General features: G+C 52.2%; 1 protein-coding gene across 1 annotated transcript in view; it reads right to left on the reverse strand.

Annotated features, from left to right (window-relative positions):
- Window positions 1-283: 283 nt before the first annotated feature.
- Window positions 284-22,765, reverse strand: part of GNG7 (G protein subunit gamma 7) — a 166,534-nt gene continuing 144,052 nt past the window's right edge. The window contains exons 3-4 of the mRNA XM_063110648.1: window positions 7,904-8,022; window positions 284-4,132 (exon numbers count right to left, since the gene is read on the reverse strand). Coding sequence (XP_062966718.1) covers window positions 4,007-4,132; window positions 7,904-7,984 — 207 coding nt within the window. The 5' untranslated portion in view covers window positions 7,985-8,022 and the 3' untranslated portion in view covers window positions 284-4,006. The remainder of the gene's footprint in view (window positions 4,133-7,903; window positions 8,023-22,765) is intronic.

Genomic DNA, 22,765 nt, shown 5'->3' on the forward strand with positions numbered 1-22,765 from the left:
CATAGAAGCTGACTGTTGGTTACCGGCTCGGGTGCTGCCCTCGGTTCTACGTGGCATGACGTGCAGCCTCTCCAGGGAGCCCCTCCTGTCGCTTCTTCCCTGGGCCAGTGAAGGGAGTGGGGATGATTCGGGGCAGCCAGTCACCCCTGCTGGAGCCAAGCCCACGGTGTCCTGCTCAGGATCCCCCCCCACCCGGTTCCTCCCCCTGCAAGCCTCTGCCGGGGAGAGAAGGAAGAACCCAGAGCCAGGAGAAAAGGAAAACTGAGCCTTTTTATTGTGTATGAATTCACATGATATTAACAATTCCACACAATATTAAAACACTGCGAGGAACTGGGTGTGGCCCACCTGGAATTTTTTTAAAATCAGAAATAAAAACAACTAGACATCCAAATGCATTTGGGAATAGAACTTGCTAGAACCACAGAGTGCTGCTGGAAACAGGGAACTGGTCTTTACAATGCTTGGCAACGGTGTCCGTGGACAGAGAGACGAGGCAGAGTGTCGGCGTATGGCTTCTGTTTGGAGGGTTCAGCATCGAGTGGACTTTTTCATGTGTCCCTTCCGGAAGGGTGATGGTTTAAGGGCTTCGCCTCAGCCCGGAAGCCCCCTCCCAGGTCACTCAGGTGGGGACAGGGGCCTGATCACCTTTTCCTGCGCACCCCAACGCCCAGGGCTGTTAAGATGAGATGGATGAGCTGCCTGGGGGCCCAGCGTCCTGCCCCAACACAGCGGTGGGGCCATCAAAGGGACCGAGCAGAAAGGAGGAAAGACAAGCACCTTCTGCCCTGCCCAGCCACAGTTTATGTCCCTGGAGGCCTCAGGTCACCACTGAGCCACTTCATCTTGGCCTGAGCAGTCGGGGGAGGGAGACGTGTTCTAGCGCCTTCCTGGTGTTGGGGACGGGAGGGAGTTTAGGGCCTTAAAGAGTGATGTGTCCCCCAGAGCAGGTGCCTGAGGCCCCACCAGCTCCCGCAGCCTGGGAGTCCCTGCTGCAGTCCCACCGTTGCCCAGGTGGACCACCTGAGGGGGCCAGACACCCTCCACCTGCCACCCTCGCTCACAGCAGGCCCCTTGGAAATGACACCAGCTGCAGAAGAAACGAGACTCCACCTCTCCCACCGCTGCCTTGTTTTCTTTTTTAAACGTGGGTGCTTGTGTGTCCTTAAATCTTTGTCCCCCCTACATGGTTGAGAGATGCTTGTCTCCCTAAGGGTAGAGCCGGTGCTGCCGCCAAGGCCAGCTGGCGGTGCACTCACGGTCCTGAGAAGGCCTGGACGCTTCCCGCTAGGGCACGCGTGCACTTATGCTTCGGGTCTGCAGGGGTTACTTCCCACAGTATGGTCATTGGGATTTACTCCAAAAGGAAACAAAAATAGAGGATTTTCTTTTCTAAGTTTAGAAAGAAACTGGAGGACAAGGTAGCTGAGCAGGTGTGCAGGTGGCAGGGGCACAGGTTGGGGACAACCCAGGTATGGGCAGCTGAGGCCCGACTTGCTGGAGACACTTGTCCTTCCCTTCTCTGGGCCTCAGTTTACCTAGAACACTTGGGCCCTGGGGGTCTCTGACTGTGCAGGGTCCTCTCTGCGGGGCAGGAGGATGTGGGTTTAGGGCCTTACAGAGCGAAGTGTTTCCCAGAGCAGGTGCTCGAGGCCGCCGAGGCCCGGGTTTAACCCCGCCAGGTCCCCAGCCCGGGGGTCCCGGCTGCCCGGGGCTGCGTCTCTCTGGAGGCTTTCGTCCTGTGCTGGCTGCTCTGGAGTCGTGTCAGCGGGGAGAACACAGGATGGGGCTGGGTTGGCATGGCTGTGTCCCCCTCCTCCCTCTGCCCTGGAGGAAGAGAAGGGAGGTTTGGGCCCCCAGGGTCCCGCTGACATTGAGATCAAAATCTACCATCCTCTTTGGAGGTAGCGGCCAGAGGACCTGGATGGTGGGGCACGAGGGTCGGAGGACGGCCCTGCAGGGATGTGATGCCCACTCAAGGGATTAAGGCTTTTAAAGAGAAACGGGGCTGCGTTAGTTCCCAGGTACCAAGATGGTTCGTTGGAAAGAAAGGGTCCAGGTGGGGACATGGGTCTTCCTCCCTGGCATGCATGCTCTGCCCCTTGTGCAGTTGCATTATGGGCTTCTCACACCCCCCCAAACCCCGCTGTGCCCTTGGCCTCCCTGCCTTGGGTAAGGCCTGGGTTTCTGGAATAGGCTTTGTCCCTTCCTGCAGTCCCGCTAGGGATGGCAGAGAGGCGCGCCCTAGGCCCAGCCAAGGAGACTGCAGTATTCAGACAGCCTTTGCAGCTCTCCTGGTGCAACCACGCTTTGGTGGAGCTGGGCTCCCCAAAGCCCCAGGCCCTCCGGACCAGCCGTAGAGAGCTGGGTGCCAGGGGAGAAGCCTGCGCCTGCGGTCTGTACCCTCTGGGAGTCAGCCTGAGGTCACGCCACCTGCCTGCACCTTTTCACCTGCATCCCACCCAAAGCCTTCTCGCTTTGGCAAGATTGGCGCCTTGGCACTTGCCCTAAAGGCCGGCTGAGCAGGGAGCCTTGGGAAACTGGCCCCTGCCCCACTTGCCTGCGAGGACACCCTGGGCGGCCACCCAGGAACACTCCTCGCGTGGGCCCTCAGGCTCTGATTCCCATCGGGGCAGCAGGGACAGAGCTGGACTAGTTTCTTTCCACTGTTTGCTTCCGGGTCAGTCCCATGGTCAGCGGCCGGGGCAGCCTGGGGATTCCCAAGTTCAGGGCTGAGTAGGGGCTGGGCCCCCAAGAGTCTTCGTCTGCCACCTGCTCCTGCAACTGTCCCTGGCGTGGAAGAGGACAGAGCAATCATAAAAGAGCCTCCTCCCCAGCCCTACCCACAACATGGCAAATTTCCGAGGCTGTTGCGATGAGTGACAGGTCCCACTTAAAACGCATGTCACATCCTCAAACCGGACGCTCTGGATTGTATGGGGTGGAAAAGCAAAATGACCGAGGGGGAGACTGGAGCAGACGTTTCCACGTGTGGGACAAAGGGTCTCATCTCCCAGAGTCTTTTGCAGTCCCCTCCAGAAAATTTAGCAACTTTTCACACGCCCAAGCACAAGGCGGCTGCCCCTGCCAGGCAGGGGTGGCCCAGCCCGTGTTTCTGTTTGAAAAATGGCCACGGTGATGAGAGAGAAAGTTGAGAAAAACAGGAAGGGCCGAGTCTGATCAAAGCCTCTGAGGACCGCATTGATGCCTTGTGCTCAACACAGAACAAAGCACAATGGGCCATCCCAGTGGCCACTCCCCGGGCCGGGCCTGAAAATCCATTTCTGCCATGGATAGGGTCCCCAGGGAAGGGCGGGGCCCACGGCATGGCTGTCAAGTGACAAACGTCACAGGGGGATGACACTTGCCAACACAGGGCACGTTTCACAGACAAAACCTCCCTCCTGGACCCTAAAACCTATTGTGCATTCCACGAGACGGTTCTGCTACAGGCTCAGCCATCAAGACCCAATTTTAGTAATATGGAGTAACAATTTTTTAAACGGAAAGGAGAGATTTCTTCCCCAAAAGTTCATGATGTCACCCCGCCCCCCCCCATTTTACTACTGGTTTAAATTTAAAAAGAAAAAAAGCATCCCAGCAACCTGTGAAGTCTCTTCACAGATGGCCACCTGAGCCAGCGGCGAAGTCACCCTCCTTTCCTCCTTGGCTCGGAGTCTATAATTCCAGTGGCAATGGAGAGTTTTAAAAAATTGTCACCACATCGGGCATCCCAGCTGTCCTTAACCAGAAGGGACTGTAAAGCCACCATCCCTGTTTTGGTCAGGCCCGCGAGAGGGCTGAGTTGTTGGACCTAAAAATCCACCTAAACCCAAGGGACACATTTTACCCCATCCGGGCAGTGGACACATTTTGCATTTCTTTTGGGATTAAACGTTTTGGGGACTCGACATGTTTTGCTGGAGCTGAGTACTCAATGACACCCTGCCCGAGAGAGAAGGAGAGAGAGGGACAGAGAGAGAGCGGGGCACACATGAGGACACAGCTAGAGGATAATACAGGGCTTCTTGTCCTTGAAGGGATTCTCGGAGGCAGGGACTCCGACCAGCAAAGGGTCGTTCCGGGCGTGCTGCTCACAGTAGCTCATGAGTTCCGACGAGGCTTTGGAGACCTGTGTGTGGGCACAAGGAGGGGACAGGAGAGATAAGAAGCTGGGACTCGCATGTCCACAGCAGCGCCCTTCCCAACAGCCCGAAGGTGGATGCAGCCCCCGTGTCCATCAGCAGATGGATGGACGCACACAGCGTGGTCTGTCCACACACCGGAGCGTCACTCAGGCAGGATCAGGAACGAGGCTCCGACACACGCTGCCACGTGGATGGACCCTGAACATGTCACGCTCAGTGACAGACGCCAGACACAAAAGGCCACCCAGTGTGTGACTCCATTTACATGAAATGTCCAGAACAGGCCGGTCCACAGAGACAGAACGTGGACTCGTGGCTGCCGGGGGCTGGGGGTGGGGTGGGGAGTGACCGCTGATGGGGACGGGGTCTCCTCTTGGGGTGATGGTTCTAGAACTAGATAGGGAGATAGTTAGTTGTACAACATTGTGAATGCACTAAATACCACTAAATGGTAAATTTTACATTGTTCGTCTTTTATCACAGTTTTTTTTTTTTTTTTTTTTAAAGATGACCGGTAAGGGGATCGCAACCCTTGACTTGGTGTTGTCAGCACCATGCTCAGCCAGTGAGCAAACCAGCCATCCCTATATAGGACCCGAACCTGTGGCCTTGGTGTTATCAGCACCGCACTCTCCCGAGTGAGCCACGGGCCGGCCTTTATCACAATTTTTAAAATATTAAAGAATAAAAGAGAAAGGGCTCAGCATGCTTCAGCGAGAGTTGCTGGGTCTTGAGCAAAAAGGGTCAGGGACAGACGGATCCCTCTTTAGGATTCAGTCAACCCCCCACCCTACCCAAGAAAGGCTCCAACAGGAGAAACCCTGCCTGAACATCGACATGACCGAGGGAGCTTTAGCAAGGACACCCGGCCTCGTCCACAGGGCCCCCTGTGAGGACGAGATAAGCCATCCTGAATCCCATCTTCCTGATGCTGCTTGAACCCATTGGGGACCCAGTGACCCCAGCGAGGGCTAACGCTTCCTGTCACGGGTGGGACCCTCCACATCAGGTTGCTGCTGGCCGTCCCTTGGCCACCTCTCTCCCTGTTTCTCCTGGGCACACATTTGGGGATGCTATAGGGGCTGCCGCACTTTGCCCACCCTGCAGGGCTAGAGGGCTGGGGTGCCGGTGTCACAGGCCAGGGTGCAGGGGGGACACATCCTTCCACCCCTGGATCCCTGTGGGACTCTGTGAACCTTCTCAGCTGGGCTTTCTCACCTGGAAGGTGAGAGCACAATGGGGGGGCTCTGGGGTTATGATGCAGGGGGAGGAAAGGCTTCGAGAACTCTCCGTCCTAGGAAGTGCCTTAGCATCCCAAACCCACCATCGACACTTGGATGCCAAGGACGCTCAGAATCTTGTCCCCTCAAGCCGCCGGGAGCCTGCAGGCTGCCTTCAGGGTTCTGCCAAGTCGGCCAGCCTGGGGGACGCTCCTGCCCACAGCCAGGGAAAAGTGCCACTCTTGTGAGCCCGCCAGCCACTGCCTTTGATGACGCGGATCCAGTTTGCTTTCTAGACTTCTATTTGGGAAGCAACCCCCCCTGGGGACAGAAATAGTCTCCAGACTCTGGAAACAGCTGCTGATGTGGCCCCAGCGTGTGGGTCCCCTCCTGGTGGCCGCCGCATTCACAGAAAGGCTCTCTCCCCAAATGCCAGGGCCACCCCTGTGCCCCGCCGTGCTGGGCGGCTGAGCCCGAGTCTGTCCCTGGTGAGCCTCTGTGGTTCTGGTCGCTTGTGGGGGGACGCAAACCCTCAGGCGGGACTGGGAGGCAGGGTGGGTCACGTCCTGACTCCCTCAGCCTGACTTTGAAAGGGGTGGGGGGGGCTCCTCCTCGACATCAAACGGGGCAGCCGAGTCGCCGCCTCCGCCAGGGCTGGGGGCTGGCACCGGCTTGCAAAAGGAAACCACTTCAGCCCGAAGGAATGCTTTGAACGTTCAGGTCTGTCCTCAGCAGTCAGAGCTCTGGAACATTCGGACCTCTCGTGGGAGGCAGCCCTGCTCCTGCCCTCCTGGCTGGATCTGGGGATGGCGGGACAGGATTGGGGACGGCTGGGAGCTGAGCTGCAGGCGCTGGAGAATTGGGGTCTGAGTGAATATGCGGGGCGAGGGGAGATTTCATGCATCCCCTTGGCTAGACCGTGGTGCCAAGATGTTTAGTTAGACAGGATTCTAGATATTGCTGCACAGGTAAATTTTAGATGTGATTCACATTTAAATCAGTGGACTCTGAGTAAAGCCAGGGACCCTCCACCGTGTAGGTGGGCCTTATCCAAGCAGTGGAAGGCCTAAGAGAAAAGACCGAGGTCCTCTGGGAAGAGCGGATTCTGCCTCCAGCTGGTCGTCAGCAGCAGCTCTGCCCAGGTCTCCCGCCGGCCGGCCCCACGATCGCGGGAGCCAACTCTACAATCAGTCTCTCTCTGTTGGGTCTGTTTCTCTGACTAGCGCAGCAGTAGCTGGAGCAGAGCTAATCTAGAATCGGAGTAAATGCACCCGGGTGTTCTGTGTGGAGCCTAAGTCCTCATCTGGTGCCTGCAGGCTGAGTCGGGGACAGGAGACAGCCTCTCAGAGACACCTCATTGTCCTTTACATTGTGGACACTGGTTTGGTGAGAAAGATCCACTGAACACTGTCAAGTACTTCTTGGGTAAGTGGCCATGAAGGGCTGTTGGTCCAGAGTCACTTGAAAAGGGAAAACGTGTGAGTTTTGGATGTCATCCTGGGGTCCCCGTGAGGACTTAAAATTCATCAACACATAACACAGCGTGATCCACCTGTGCACTGGAATATTACTCAGCCATGAAAAGGAACGAGGCTCTGACACACGCTACCATGTGGATGGACCCTGACATCACACTCAGTGACAGACGCCAGAGACAGAAGGCCACACAGTGCGTGACTCCATATACATGAAATGTCCAGAACAGGCCAGTCCACAGGGACAGAAAGTGGATTCGGGGTTGCTGGGGGGCTGGGGGAGGGGATGGGGTGTGATGCTGATGGAGATGGGGTTTCTTTTGGGGGTGATGAGAATGTTCTGGAATTAGATAAAGGTGGTGGTTGCACAATATTGCGAATGTACTAAATGCCACTGAATTGTTGACTTTAAAATGGCTAATTTCATTTTATGCAAATTATTGTTATTTGAAAGTCTGTCTGAATTGCTGACTGCCTAATCACGCGGTTCCACTTGGCTTTGCATGTTCCGCACGGGCTCAGTGTCTGTGAGTAGGGGCTGCCGTCCTTCTTTCTTAGGACAAAAATCAGACACACTTTGTAAGACGGTCACACGACACGGAAGTGAAGAAAGCAGACACGAGAAGGGTCTCCTCCCTTCCTGGGACTGTGTCTCTAACTTCTATTTGAACTTTCCTAACAGGAGAGCCAGACAGAGATCTGTGGACAGGGGACAGGGGAGAGAGAAAGTGCCTCCAACGACCCTTTCAACCAGCCTGAGGGCTGGGGGTTGGTTCAGCCCTGCCCTTGGTCCCACTGCATTTACAGATCACTGTGGCACATCGGATTGTCACCACAACCCAACAGGTAGTGTTACATCAGCTGCATCTTTCTGCTGAGCAAATGGAGGCTCAGAGAGGTTAAGTGAGTAGCCCAAGGTCACACAGCAAGAGGCACAGACTCACCACAAACCTCCGCCCTCCTGTCCAGTGTCCATGCCCTCATCTGCTCAGGGCCAGCCACGTGCCAGGCGTGCCCATGGGTCTCTCCCCTCCTCCCCCTGCCCCGGGGGGAGGCTCACCTTGATGCGCTCGATCCCAGCTTCAATGCGGAGCTGTTCCACCAGCTTCCGGGCCTGGGCTATGTTGTTAGTGGCTGACATTGTCTGCCATCAGCTCCGGGCCCCCGTCGTCCAGAGAGCTGTGGGGGGTAAGCAGAAGGACGTGAGCCGGCTTAGATGCCCAGGACTGTGGGCCCAGGGAGGAGAGACAGGATCCCCCCACCTCCTGGGAACCTCCCTGGGCCACCCACAGCCCCACGCTGGGGACTAGCCACGTTGTCGAAGTCTCCAACCCCCGGCCAGGGGGCGGGAGCCCCAGCTCAGCACAGCTTCCCCCACAGCTTCCCCCACAGCCCCTTCCTGGGGCTGCTGAAGGGTCACTGCTTGCTGGTCATGATCATAAGGGGTTCCTGGAAGAGTTCAGGAAAGGACAGCACAGGCTTCTGACTGGCTCAGGAGGGACACGGTGGGAAACAAGGACCAGGGGTTTTTCTCTGATCCCTGCCCTGCCCCATTTCTCCCCCTCGGCATTGTAGACACTGGGGCTGGGTCACTGTCTGTGGTGGGGCGTCCTGGGCACTGCAGGTGCTGAGCAGCGTCCCTGCCTCCACCCACTCCATGCCAGCAGCACCCCCAGTCGTGACAACCACAAATGTCCCCAGATATCGCCCGGTGTCCCGTGGGGGCAAAGTCGTCCTGGACGAGACCCCCTGCCTCTGGACTGAGGCAGGTCACCAGGGAGCCCCGTTTCCCTCATTCTGTTTCATTCGTGCATTTGTTCCGCAAACCTCACAGAGAGCTGTGAGTTTACCACGTGCCAGGAGCTACGCCAAGATTGAAGCTAATGGCTGCCCGTGTGTACATGGAGGCCCCTGGTCACCACTGGGAGGCGAGTGGCCGGGCCGGCTTGGGGAAGTGGAGCTGAGGCCAGGGCCTCCCTGAGGGCAGCCAAGTTTAGTGGTGACCTCGGCTGTGACCCGTGGCTGCCTGGGCGGGGCCGAAGCAAGAAGTTGGCTTTCGTTTCCTGCTCGGGGTGGCTTCTCGGGAGGAGGTGGCGGGGGGGTTTACGTTGGCAATTCCAGGAGACTAAGGCACCACGGTCCCCAGGGACAGAGGGAGCCTGCTCGGTGCTGCAGGGTTTTCTGGGGTGAATGCTGCTCTATGGTCATCCTGGAGCTACCAGAGCAGATGACCACAAACTGGGGGGGGGGGGTGCTTAAAATAAGAGAAGCGCGTCCTCTCACAGCTCTGGAGGCCAGAAGTCTTCAAACCAGGGCTGGCTGGGCCCGCTCCCGCCGGAGGCTGCAGGGGAGGGTCCTTCCTGGCTCTTCCAGCCTCTGGGGTTCCAGGCGTCCCTTCACTTGCAGACACGTCACTCGAGTCCCTGCCTCTGTCTTCACCCCATCTCCTCTTTCTCTCTACCCCTGTGCCCTTCTTATAAGGACACCAGTCACTGGATTTAGGGCCCACCCTACTCCAGTATGACCTCATCTTAATCAATTACACCTACAAAGACCCTGTTTCCAAGACAGGTTTCCTTGTGAGGTTCTGGGTGGACGTGAATTTGGGGGAAGACCAGTCACTCCCGTACAGTTCCCTTGTGAGTGGATGGGGTGCTTTGGGGAGCCCATTATTATGGTGGACAATTCCGGTAAACGATCGCCCCTACCCCAGCCGAACTGGCAGCTAATGCACAGTTCTTCGCGACCACGAGAACTCTTGCTGCTTTTCCTGCACCAACCACACCTACGGATCTGTTTACTTTTGCCAGCATCCTTAGGAATTGGGTATTATATATACACAACAGTTTTGGGGGGTCAGAGCACCTCCCTGCCTGCCCCCCAACCCCGCAGATGTCCAATCCTTGATTGCACCAACGATTCCTGCTTTGTTGCTGTTCGGGATGATTTTTATTCTTTTTCCAAAATATTTTTATTCATTTCATTTTTAATTATACTTTCAAATATGAGATCACTGAGGATCACATGCAATTCTAAGCCATACTACAGAGGGGTCCTGGGTACCCCTTACCTAGTGTACCCCAGTGGTAACATCCTGCGAAGCTCCTGTATGACTTCACAATTGATATAGTTACAGGTGTAGGACACGCCCACCAACATCACCCTTTATGTCGCCTTTGACAGCCACGTCCACCCCCTCCTGTCCCCAGTGCCATTCTTAACCTCTGGCAAATGCTGATACGTTCTCCTTTTCCGTGCTTTTTCCATTTTAAGAATGTTATGCACACGGTGGTATGCAACTTTGGGGGACTAGCTTTTTTCCTACAGGCTGTTGCATGTATCAATACTTTGTTCATTCTTCTTTCTTTTTAATTTAAAATTTTTTAATTTTATTATTATTATTTTCTGGGGGCTGGCTGGCACAGGGATCGAACGCTGGACCTTGGTGTGGTCAGCAGCACGCTCTAACCACGCTCTAACCACTGAGATAATCAGCCAGCCCTGTGTTCATTTTTATTACCGAGTGGAATCCATGGTACGTGGGATGGATCACAGAGTGTTTAACCAGCCACCTGTTGCGGTACATCAGACGATTCTAGTTTCTGTCTATCCTGAGCAAAGCTGCTCTAAACATTCATGTGTAGGTTTTCGAGGGGACGTGAGTCTTTATTTCTCTGGGGTGAATGCCAAGGAGCGTAACCGCCTGGCTGTGCGGCAGATGCTGAGCCATGTTAAATTCCCACCAGCGACGGAGGAGTGATGTTAATTTATTTCTATAATTCAGTTATGCAAATTGTTTTCTGTGCCTTTAGGCGGCAAAAATCCTACTTCTTCCATCCGATTTTTATTTGGTGAGCCCATACCCAGTGATTAGAGGTGATTCTGCCCCCAGGGGCCACGAAACCATGTCTGGGGACATTTGTGGTTGTCACGACTGGGGGTGCTCCTGGCATGGAGTAGGTGGAAGCCAGGGACGCTGCTCAGCCCCTGCAGTGCCTAGGGTGGCCCCACGACAGAGAAAGATCCAGCCCCAAATGTTAGTAATGTCTATGATGAGAAATCCCCCTAGTAGGACCCAGCATAGGGATCAGTGTTGATGGGGATGGCAGGTGCAGAGGTCAAGTTCAAGAGTCCTGGGCAGCTTCAGTTCCAGCTGGGCAGACATTAACCAGGTAATTAAATAGCGCTCTGTGCCTGTACTAATGCATGGTTATCGCTGTCTGTTTCGCAGAGCTAGGCAGCCGCAGAAAAGTGAAGGCAGATTTCAGATTTGCAAAAAATTCCTACTTAGCAATAAAAATGAATGGACTATTGATACACACAACAACTCGGATGAATCTCCAGGGAAGGATGCTGAGGAAAAAAAAAAATCCCAATCATTATATGCTGTATGGTTCCATTTTTATAACATGTTTGAGATGACAAAATTTTAGAAACGGAGGACAGATTCATGGTTGCCAGGGGTTAGGGAGGAGCTGGGGAGGGAGGGACGTCTGAGTACGAAAGGAAAATAGGACGGATCCTTGTGGGGCTAGAGCTGTCAGTATCCCAGCTACGGTGACGGATACACTGGTGCTAAATCTGCAGAGAACTTAACACCCACGCACGCGCGCGCGCACGCACGCACACGCACAGACGCACACGCGCACGCACACACACGCACAGACGCGCGCGCGCATGCACGCAAACGCACGCACAGATGCATGCACACGCACAGACGCGCGCGCGCACACATGCACGCACACGCACAGACGCGCGCGCGCGCGCACACATGCATGCGCACACACGAACACACGCGCACACACAAGTACGAGCAAACTGCAGAAGTCTGCGTAAAACTGGTGTGGACTGTATCACTGTCAATATCCTCATTACGATATTGCCCATAGTTTTACAAAATGTTACCGCTGCAGAGGACTGAGTAAGTGATACAAACAATTTCTTTATGTTATTTGTTACAATTGGATGTGAATCTAAAGGGATCTCAATAAAAATTTCAATTAAAAAAAAAACTCTTCGACTGTGCCCAGGTCCCTCTGTTTCCAGCAGACATCTAGTCAGAAAAGGCCCAAATCTGTCTGCTCTGGAAGCTGAGTGCCCACGTGTTGGCTTCCAGAAGGCTCTGATTCAACAGTGAGCTTCAAAGCAGCCACAAAAAATCCAACTCAGGGAAAACCGCCCTTGGTTGGGCTTAAAAATACCTAAATTACTCAGTGCTAAATATAGAGATGTACAGAGAACAAACGGGCTGGCCCTGCCGCGTGTTTTCCTTGGAAGGCCAGGGGGGTCTTATTAGCATCCACAGTCAGAATGTCATCCAGGTCCCGGGACCCTGGCGTGCCCCTAACGCCCACAGGAGCATCAAGCCCCCGGCATGGCTGGCCTTCTGTTCTAGGCAAAATGCCCCGGGCAAGGCTCCCTCTGGGCTGGGTCCTAACCCAGGCCAGATAGAAAAGCCAAAGAGGGCTGCTGTGTGAGTGTGTATTGGTGTGTGTGTGCAAATGTGTGTACGTAAGTATGTGTTTATGTGTGAATGAATGTGTGCACGTGTGTGTGTTCGTGTGTGTATCCATGTGATAAGTGTATATGTGTATCCACGTCAGTGTGTTTATCTGTGTGTATGTGTTGCACATGTACACACGGTATGTATGTTGGTGTGTGTATGTGCATGTTTGTGCATGTGTGTATGGGTGTGTGTGTGTGTGCATGTGTGTGTTTGCATATGTGTATGTGCATGTATTTGTGTACATTTGTGTGTCTGTTTACATGAACACGTGTGTGCATGTGTATGTGCATATATGTGCACGTGCATATGTGTATGTGTGCCTGTGTGTGTATTTGCACACATGTACCTACATATATTTGGGCATATGGATATGTATTTGTGTGTGTATAAATTCATATGTGTGCGTATGTGTATATATCTGTGTATGTCAGAGCACATATGTGTGTGTGCTTGTGTGTATGTATTCATGTTCGTGTGTATCTGCATATGTTTGTGTGTGCATGTATCTATGTGCATGTGTCTGTGTGCCTGTGTGGATATGTGCACGTGTGTACGTGTACATTTGTTTGTATGGGTATACATGTGTGTATATGTGCACTGTGTATGCGCATGTTTATGCACACGTCTATGTGCATGAATGTATGCATTTACATGTGCACATATGTGTGCATGTTGGATATGTGGAGGGTGTGCATACAGTTGTGTGTATGGATGTACACATGTGTATATGTGCACCGTGTACGTGGTACACATGCATGTGTGTGTGTGCACGTGTGTATGTGCACTGTGTCCGTGTTTGTGTATCCGTGTGTGTCCATGTGTGCATGCACACATGTAGGTATGTGTGTGGGCTCATGCTGGGATGCCGGGACTCAGACGCTGGTTGCATCACCCGCAGCGCATGCAGCCGTCTCCTGCAGTCCCTGTCTAGGTTGGTGTCACTCTCCAGTCGCTGACTCACAACCCAGCCACGCCCCCCACGGGGTTTAAGCCGACACCAGCAAAACACGCAGAGGTGCTGAGTCAGCCAGGAACATTCCTCGCCAGCTGCCTCTTGGCAAAGGCACGTGATGGCGCCGGGCACCCCAACCAGGCTGGGCCTGCCCGGGCCAGTCAGTGCCTTGGAAGGCCCCAGAAGCTGGCAGGGCCGAGGGAATCTGGTGGGAAGAGGGTGGGAGCTTCAGGGGCAGGGGTGAGGAAGCCAGAGCGCAGCAGCCCGGCTGGGTGCACATGCCTGACCGCGGTTCTGCCTCGAGGACCGGCTGGTTCAGGCCTGGCAGCTTAGGGCCCAGTGTGGGGTGAGCTTCTCTAAAAATAAAACCTTAAGACGCTGCCAGGCCCTGGGCTGGCCTCGGAACAGAAGGCTAGTGAGCCGCGCCCGACTTCCTGCCGACGGATGCAACATGCACGAGTCTGGACGGTGAGGGACAGCGGGGCGCCCCAACCTGTACGTGCTGTGAAGCTGGGCTAGTTATAAATGGAGGCTCGTCACCCCCAGACAGAACAGACCCAAGCTTAGAGGCGACGCTCCCATCACGTGAGGACGACACGGAACCATGGGCGAGGCAGCGCGTCCTCAAGGGCAGGACACATGGACTCGCCAAGGAGGAGCAGCCTCCCCTGGCACTGTGGACACTGGGGCCGGGTCGCTCTCTGTGCTGGGGCGTCCTGGGCACCGCAGGTGCTGAGCGGCGTCCCTGCCTCCACCCACTCCGTGCCAGGAGCAGCCCCAGTCATGACAACCACAGATGTCCCCAGATGTGGCCGAGCATGCCCTGGGGGCAGACCCTGCCCTGTGCAAGAACCACTGGCTTAGGCCGGACTCTACGCTACCCCCAAGGAGGCTCCATCTAAAGAGCCATAGAATGAAAGTAAAACACACACGAAGCAGCACAAAGAGTGCAGAACATTCCCTGCCACGGGGAGGATATGTTCTAGCAGCCGAAGCCACAGAACGAGTCCAGCAGGTCAACAGCTACGACCACACGAGCCCCACGACTTGTTGGCCGCTGGCCAGTGCGGGGACCCGAACCCTGCCCCGGCGCCACCAGCGCCACCAGCGCCACCAGCGCCACACGCCGACCGGCCGCTGCCACCCTTCCCGCTTCTTCACGACAAACGCTAACGAAAGCGAACTCCAGCAAAGGACGCGCCTATGCAGCTCACCTAAGAGGTGGCCGAGTGACGCGGTGCGCGACCAACGGCGCCACCCGTGACCCGGGGCAGGCAGGGGGACGGGTCACGCGGACGAAAGGGACAGAGACAGCGGCGAGCGAGGCCACTCACGGCGGCACTAACGTGCAGGTGAGCACAGAACAAAACAGGCGAAGTGCAGGTGGACGAACGCGGAAGGGAGCCTCAAGCATCGGTGACAGCGACTGTTCTTTGTCACGCTCTTTTCTGAAATGTTCCTCATCCAGGAACAATTTGCAGGCCGTGACATTCATCCCCTTGGGTTTGCAGCGGATGAGGTTTCACACTGTGACCAACACCACGACCAGGACAGAGGACAGTTCTGTCGTCCTAAGAACCTCCCCCGTCTTGTCCCTCGGTGGCCAGCCCCTGCGACCACTGATCCGTTCTCTGTCATGTAGTCTCGCCCTTTCTGGAAAGTCCTGCAAACAGAGTGACACGGTGCACCGTGTGGCCGCCCTGCGGAGCATGGCGACTGTGCAGCTTGCTCGCGCTGTAGGCGGCAGCGCGTCCCCTTGTCGCGGCTGCGCAGGGCTCCACCACGGGGACAAACCCCGGTCTGTGCATCGCTCCTCGTTCCTGGCGATTGTGAATAAAACTGCAGCAAACACTCGCGTGCGGGTTTTACACAGACCCCAGCGTCCCTTCCTCCTGGGGAAGTCGCCAGGCCTGGGATCTCTGGCTCCCGAGGCGGGGATACGTTTCACTTTGTAAGTTCAACAATTCTCCAAAACAGTTTCCAAAGTCGCTGCGCTGCACTTCCTACCAGCAGCATAGGAGGGATGAAGGGGTTTTAAAATGACAGAAGTTAAAAACAAATCCGGGGCACCGTGGACAGACCTAGCGGAAAGGTGGGCAGCTGGGCCAAGGACACAGTGGTGCCGGCATGGAGAGCTTTCCCTGGACACCGCACGTCAGTGGCGAGCCTGGGATGGCCCCTGGCAAACCGGGACGAGTTGGTCACCCTCGCCATGCAGGAGTCAGGGGGGTTCCCTGACCCCGGCCACATCCTCTTTCCGTAGCACACAGCTGGACGTCCCCTTTGGGGCTGCCTGACACCAACCGGGTGAGACCTGGATACTTAGCAGGGACCGAGTTGGTCCAATGTCCCCATTATGCTGAAAGCCTCTTTAAAACAAGTAAAAACATCTCCTGTGCAGAAGCTGTTTGTGACAGGGGCCACTCGGGGGGTCTGCACAGGCGGGAGGAAGCTCAGAGACCCCGTGGGAATCCGGGCCAGCTCTGAGACCAGCCAGCCTTGGGGACACCCACCTGGGCGGTCACTGTGTCGCTGTCCACCAAGGTGGCTAGACGACCCCGCTGGGGTCCCTGTGGAGCTCCTCCCGGCCCCCGGGGTGACGGAGTTTAGCTGAAAGGGATCTTTGCTTCTGATCGAGGGGACAGGAGGGTTTAGGGCTGGTGACAGAACTGGTCAAACAGATGAAATGCTCACCAGGGTGAGGACGGAGGGAAGGGACTGTGTGGCGTGCTCGGCCACATGTTCCGGGGTAGGACACTGAGGTCCAGAGAGCCAAAGCGGTCCTCCCAGGGCCACACGGGGACAAGCCAGAGTGCGAGGCTGGCCCAGAAGGTCGTGGGGGCATCATCGGTTGGGACACCAGGGGCTGGCCCGAGGCTGTCCCTAGGAAAGATGGACTGGCCACAGTCTGGGGACAGCCGTACAGGAGACCTGAGAGGCAGCCCAGTGGCAGCGACAGCCTGATCCAGGGTGGGCAGAAAGCGGGGTCTCAGCGTGCACCGCTCGGCCACGTCCAGCCCAGGGTCGGGGCACGGTTGTCACTTTGTGGGTCTGACTGAGCACCTGGAACAGGGCTGAGGACACCTGCCCAGCCACCCCCCAGCCACACAAGGAGCGGGGCGACGGGAGGAAGGCTCGGGGCTGCTGCGCTGCGCACAGTCACAGAGAGCTTCCGAGGGGAGGCGAGGAGCGCGGCTACTTATTTTATTGTACATTCATGATTACGTACTTGTATCATTTTCCATATATTTATCATTATTTTACAGCTGTTTATATTTAGGATTTATTGATATTGTTAACTGATATTAGTTTTATACTTATTCATACCACGTATTTATTGTGCATTTATTATATATTTCTATATTTGTTCATATGTCTACATCATCCATTACGTATTTACTATTTATTTATATTTATTTATTAATTGTGTGTTTTTATGTTTAAAATATAGTCATATTTATTATACATTTATTAATCACACATTTATATCATTTGTCATATACTTATTTACTATTATTTATTCAATATTTATTTATTCCTGTAATACTATGTCATTTATTATTTATTATTGATTGTATAGTTGCTGGTTTATAGGACATTTATATTATTACGTATTCATTACATATTTGCACATGTTTATTTCTCACTATATAGTTTATATTGATGCCCTTTACTATACATTTATTACATATTTGTATATTCATTTGTTATATATTTATATCATTTGTTATTAATTAGATAATTTTATTTACATTTATAAGATATTTATATATCTGTATATTATATTTATTATCCACGTGTGATGTGGAGGAATAGAATACAAAATAGAATTCATATCATTTGTTATTAATTAATTTTATTTGCATTTATATATTTATTACCTGTATATTATATCAATTATACACGTCTTAATGTGGAAAAATAGAATTAAAAGATAATACGAACCTTTCCACGAACTTTCTGAAGACCCCTCGTGTTTGGATCTTTGTGCACCTACATTTATATCATTTTTACTTATTATTATTTCCTGTGGCCCTTCGCCCACGTCTCCCTAACCTCCTCTCCTACATCATTTTTATATTGTTGATTATGCAGTTTCACAGGCACATATGGCGGCGGTCGGAGCGACAGGTGCTGGGCGTGCTGGGGGCGCGTGTGTCCTCTACGATGTTCACGTGACGGCGACACGGCCTGATGACCCATGGCCCAGGACGACTCCCCATCGTTAAGTGACACGTGACTGCATTTCTACTTATGATATTCATATCGCTTGTTATCAAATTTCATATTTATTTATATTTGTGATATATTTAGATTATTATGTATTTTACATGTATTTGCATATAGGTGTCCATTATGTCATTTGTTATAGGTTTAGTTATTATCATTTATTTCAACTTTTTATTTGGAAATAATCATCGACTCGGATAGTTGCAAAAATAGCTGAGACTCCTGTGCATCCTCTCCCATCTTCCCCCTGTGTCCCCTGAGGGTGGCATCGTATGTGACTATGGGACATTATCAGAGCTGGGACCCTTAGGCCGGCCCAGTGCTGTGCCCTGCTCAGGTGCCACCAGCTCTCCCAGGCCCTCACCTGTGTGTGCAGAAGGGATTCTTGGCCTCACCTGTCCCTCCAGGAAGGTCTGCCACCGTCCCTGACTGAACACATCTCCCCTTCCTGCAGCCTCAGGAGCGGTGCCACCTGCCTGTGGGCCTGTCCCTGCTGGGAGGAGGAGGTGTGGTGTAAATGTTTGCTGCGTAGATGGAATGAGTGCACAGAGATGGAAAGGTGGCAGTGTCAGTGCGGAAAGATCGTCCAGGGCCCCTGTCTGTAAAGCTGGATGAACTCTCATGTTTATAAAATCCTAAAGGCACTCGGTCAATAGTGGGGAAATTTGACTCACTATAGTACAGGGTCACCCCTCCTCGGCACTGTGGTCACTGGGGCTGGATCCTTCCCTGTAATGGGGCGTCCTGGGCACTGCAGGTGCTGAGCAGTGTCCCTGGCCTCCACCTGCTCCATGCCAGGAGCACCTGTAATCGTGACAACCACAAAAGTCCCCAGACATAGACCAGTGTCTCCTGGGGGCAATATCTAAGGCCTTCATGGAACTCCCTTATCAGAAGAAACCTTGCAGCTCAAAGAGGTTCATTTAGGTGAAATGCAAACAGTCTGAACTCAGCTGACTTACTGCCCTAAGAAATGGCACTGAATGCACACAGAAGGGGGTTTCATTTTATTAGCATCCAACAACACTTTGTGGCTAGGAGAAGCTTCACAGGGCTAGAGCCTTCCCCAGAACTCAAGCAACAACACACACAAAGGGGCGAGACCACAGCTCCTGGAGAGGAGGGAGCCCCAGAAGGTGGAGCCACCGTGGAAAGCAGTAGACCTGAATTCTGCCCCGGCTCTACCAAGCTGTGCGGCCCTGGGACAGCTGCCTCCCCTCTGAGTCCCAGTTAGCTCTGTTGGAATGCTCAGAGGGACATTCCCATCTTTAGCAAAACTCCCGGCCCCCGGGTTCTCATGCCAGAAAACGGGGCCCCCTGAGGCCGGCAGCCACGAAGGGGGCCCTCGTTCAGGGACCTGTGGCAACTGCCAAACATAAACACAGCTGCTGGAGAGACAGAAGATGAGGTGACCGGAACATCCTGCACCCAGTGAATGTGGCAGGGCCGGTTTGCCGGACGCTGTTGAGAAATCTTGCTCCTTGTGGAGCTGGCTTGCACCCGACAGCCACACCCCTGACCTGCCCGGAGGCTGGGGTGGCGTAGTGAATCGCCACAGCTCACCTGGCCGGAGAGTTTGAAGGTGATCATATTAAACACTGGAATGGATGAAATTAGTGCTAGAGCCAGAAACTGGGCGTCCTGAAATGATCCATTTTTGTGTTGTCTGACTTAATGCATGAGCTTGGGCAAATCCTTTCCCCTTCTGAGCCACTGAGTCAAGGTGAGACTGGATTATTTTAAGCTCTCCTATCAGTTCTGAGAGTCTGGTGATGGGTCATGCTTAGGTCACATCCATAAATGTCATTAGAGGCAAAAGGTCCTCGGGCAACTGCAAGTTGCCTAAGCCTCTTGCAGAATCCACAGAAGCTTCAGGTCTCAGGGAAAGGTACACTCAGGGACCTCACTCCAAGGGATAAAGGCTGCCACCAGTTCCTGAAGACAGAATACACAGTACATGTCCAGAAGTGGAAAACACAGGATTCACATCCTGGCACTGCTCCTGGCTTGGGTCTTGGCTTCCTCCATTGGAAAATAAGAGGATTATTCCAAAAGCTGACGATGTGTCTTCATGTGTCATTCTCTGGTTCGAAGATCCTCTGCTAATGACCTCCTTCTAAGCCATTTGGACTTTGGATAAAAATCTCTATCCATAGATTCTGGCTTGCACAGTGGTGGGCCAACTAATATGGACACACTCTCCTGCTGAGGGCAACTGGAAAAGCTGGACAGAGTATCAAAACATCTGCTCGAAGGCACTGGAGGGTTATTAAGATAAAGAATAATTTCCAGCCATGATCTGGGGAGGGTGGAAGCCCAGGAGGTGAGTCTGACTTTTGGGTCCCTTTTTTCTGGGATGGGGGGTTTGCTGAGGGGCTGAGTGGCACTTCTATCAGCCCCACAAGGCTAGAGTTGCAGATTGAGGTCCAGGGCTTGCTGAGGGGAGGGAGTTTGGTGAACTCCCCCGTTGGTGTGAGTTGAAACAACTAAGCGTTACACTCTAGGGGTAAGGGCAGACAGGAAGCCGACAGGCCCTTCAGCAACTGCAGCTGACTTTTGAATAATCTCAATCCCTGGTTCTGGATTGAGGTGATCCCAGATTGCTAGCAGCCCTTGATGTCTGGAAGAAGAAAACATACATCCTCTCTGGACGAAAACAACGTTACCCCAGGCCTCAAATTATTTCTACATACAAATCTGCAAATACAATGTCTTGCACACAAGTAAAAATAACCAGACATACAAAGAGTCAAGACCACATGAACAAAAGTCAGCAGACATAACCAGCAATATAAACAGACCCACAAGGGTTCCATGCACTGGAGTCAACAGAGCCTTTAAAATGATTGTGTTAATTATGTTTAAGGAGATAAATAGATGAGATTGGAATTTTAGCAGCAAACTGGAAAAAAACAGAGAAAACAAAAACAAACACAGAAAACAGTGGACATGTGGAAAATGCCAGTATGTGAAAAGTAAGAACTCAACAGAAGAAATGAAAATTAATAAAATGGAAGATGGAACACAGGAAAATATCCAGAATAAGTCAAGAGACATAAAGGGGGAAAAGTTACAGAAAACACAGAGGACCCAGTGACGACGGGTATATATGAAATTGTAATGCTAGAAAGAGGAGAGAGAGAATGGGGCAGAAGCAATCTTTGAGGAGATAAGGACGAATAATTTCCAAAAACTGATAAAAAAGACCTCAAGTCACAGATTCAAGAAGCCCTGAAACCTCAGGCAGGAGAAATGTCTTAAAAATGTACAGAGAAATGTCCTATAAGCACATAAAAAGGTGCCTAGTGATTAGACATCAGGGAACGATAAATTAAAAACACAATGAGAGACTACTTCATAACCACTAAAATGACAAAAGTTAAAAAGACCAACAACACTAAATATTGGGGAGGATGTAGAAAAACTGGAAGCATCATACGTTACTGATGGAAAATGATTCAGCAGTTCCTTATAAGGCTAAACACATACCTAACTATGACTCAGCAATTCTGCTCCTGGGGGTTCACCCAAGATAAATAAAAACATATCTCCACAAAAGGTCTTGGACAAGATGTTCAGAAGTCTTTCTTAATAATAGCAAAAACTGGAGGCAACCCAAATACCTGTCAACAAGAGAAAGGATAAACAAACCATGGTAATTCATGCCGTGAAATACTACTGCACAATGAAAAAGAATAAACTACTAATACATGAAGCAACATATGCGAATCTCAAAAATATTTTGTAAAGCAACGGAAGCCAGACATTAGAGGTACATATTGTAGGATTCCATTTACATGAAGTTCCAGAATAGGCGAAACTAATATGTGGTGGTAGAAATCAGAACAGAGGTTGCTGCCTTTGGGGAGGGTGTTGCCTGGAAAGGGGCAAGAAGGAAATTTCTAGGGTGATGAAAAGGTCCTGTATCTTGATTGAGCTGCCCATCATTTTACTGTATATGAATTGCACCTTGATATAATTGGTTAATTACAAACAAAAACAAACACGCGTTTCAAGAGGAAAAAGAAGCAACAATTAGGTGGACCCAGTGAAAATTCTAGATCTAGTGATGATACTCTTCAAGAACGAAGGTGAAGTAAGGACATTTTCAGACAAAAACAGACTTTCTCACCAGCAGACCTGCCTTTTTAAAGGTAAAACTAAAGGGCATTACAGAAAAATGATCCCAGATGAAAATGCGGGAAGGAGTGAAAAACAACAAAAATTTGAGGAGGGGAAAGAATTTGATAAAATAATTCTAAAGTCCCCACAGAAAAATAAATAGGAAACGAAAACTCTGAAAAAGCCTGGGGACACACATGAATCAACTCAGTCCTCACCTCCAACCAGCGCACCGACAGAGGATGTCATATGTTTCTGCCTGCAAATTTTTATTATATTATTTTGGTTATTGGATTCCAGTGATTAGAGCCCTCAGTATTACTTCAGTTTGCTAGTGATACCTTATTTGAATTTTGCAATTTTGCACATAGGAAAACTGAAATCAGCATCTGAAAAAAAAAAAAAAAAAATCTCCATCTGCTGTGATTGGTCCAGGGCCAGAGTGATACGACTCAATGCCAGTTGTCCCCAGAGACTCAGCAGCCTGAGGGGGACTACTGTGCAATCCCACCAGTGCCTCTGCTCCATTCTCCACTCCCTCCATCTCTCCTCCCAATGGCTAGCATGAGCTTCTGGAAATGCAGTGGAGTCTGTCCCTCCTTTACTCAGAAACCATTACCAGCTCCTACTCCCTTACAAAATAAAGTGCAAAGTCAAAGCTTATTGCTCAGTTCCCCTTGCTGATAATTTGATGCTTAGCTTCAGGGTTGCCTCCTTCCTCACCTTGTGGCTTTATGAGCTCAGCATTTTCCGTATTTCCACATCCCTGACAGGCGGACGGCTATACCTGGGAAGCTAAGGCTCAGAGAAGGGAAATGGTGTTCTCCAAAGAGATTTATTATAGGGAATTGGCTTACATAGTTATGGAGGATGAGAAGTCATCAGATCTTCAATCAGTGAGCTCACGATACCCAAGAGAACCAATGGTACAGTTCCAGTCTGAGAGCCAGCATGCTCAAGACCCAAGAGCCGATGTTTCTGTCTGAGTGCAGAGGTTGGAAAGGACCTGTGTGCCAGCCTGAAGGCCATCAGACAGGAGGAATTCCCTCTTACTTAGGGGACTGTCAGCCTTTTTGTTCTATTCAGGCCTTCAACAGATTAGATGAGGCCCA

The sequence above is a fragment of the Cynocephalus volans genome, chromosome 10 (assembly GCF_027409185.1).
Source record: "Cynocephalus volans isolate mCynVol1 chromosome 10, mCynVol1.pri, whole genome shotgun sequence".
NCBI lineage: Eukaryota > Metazoa > Chordata > Mammalia > Dermoptera > Cynocephalidae > Cynocephalus > Cynocephalus volans.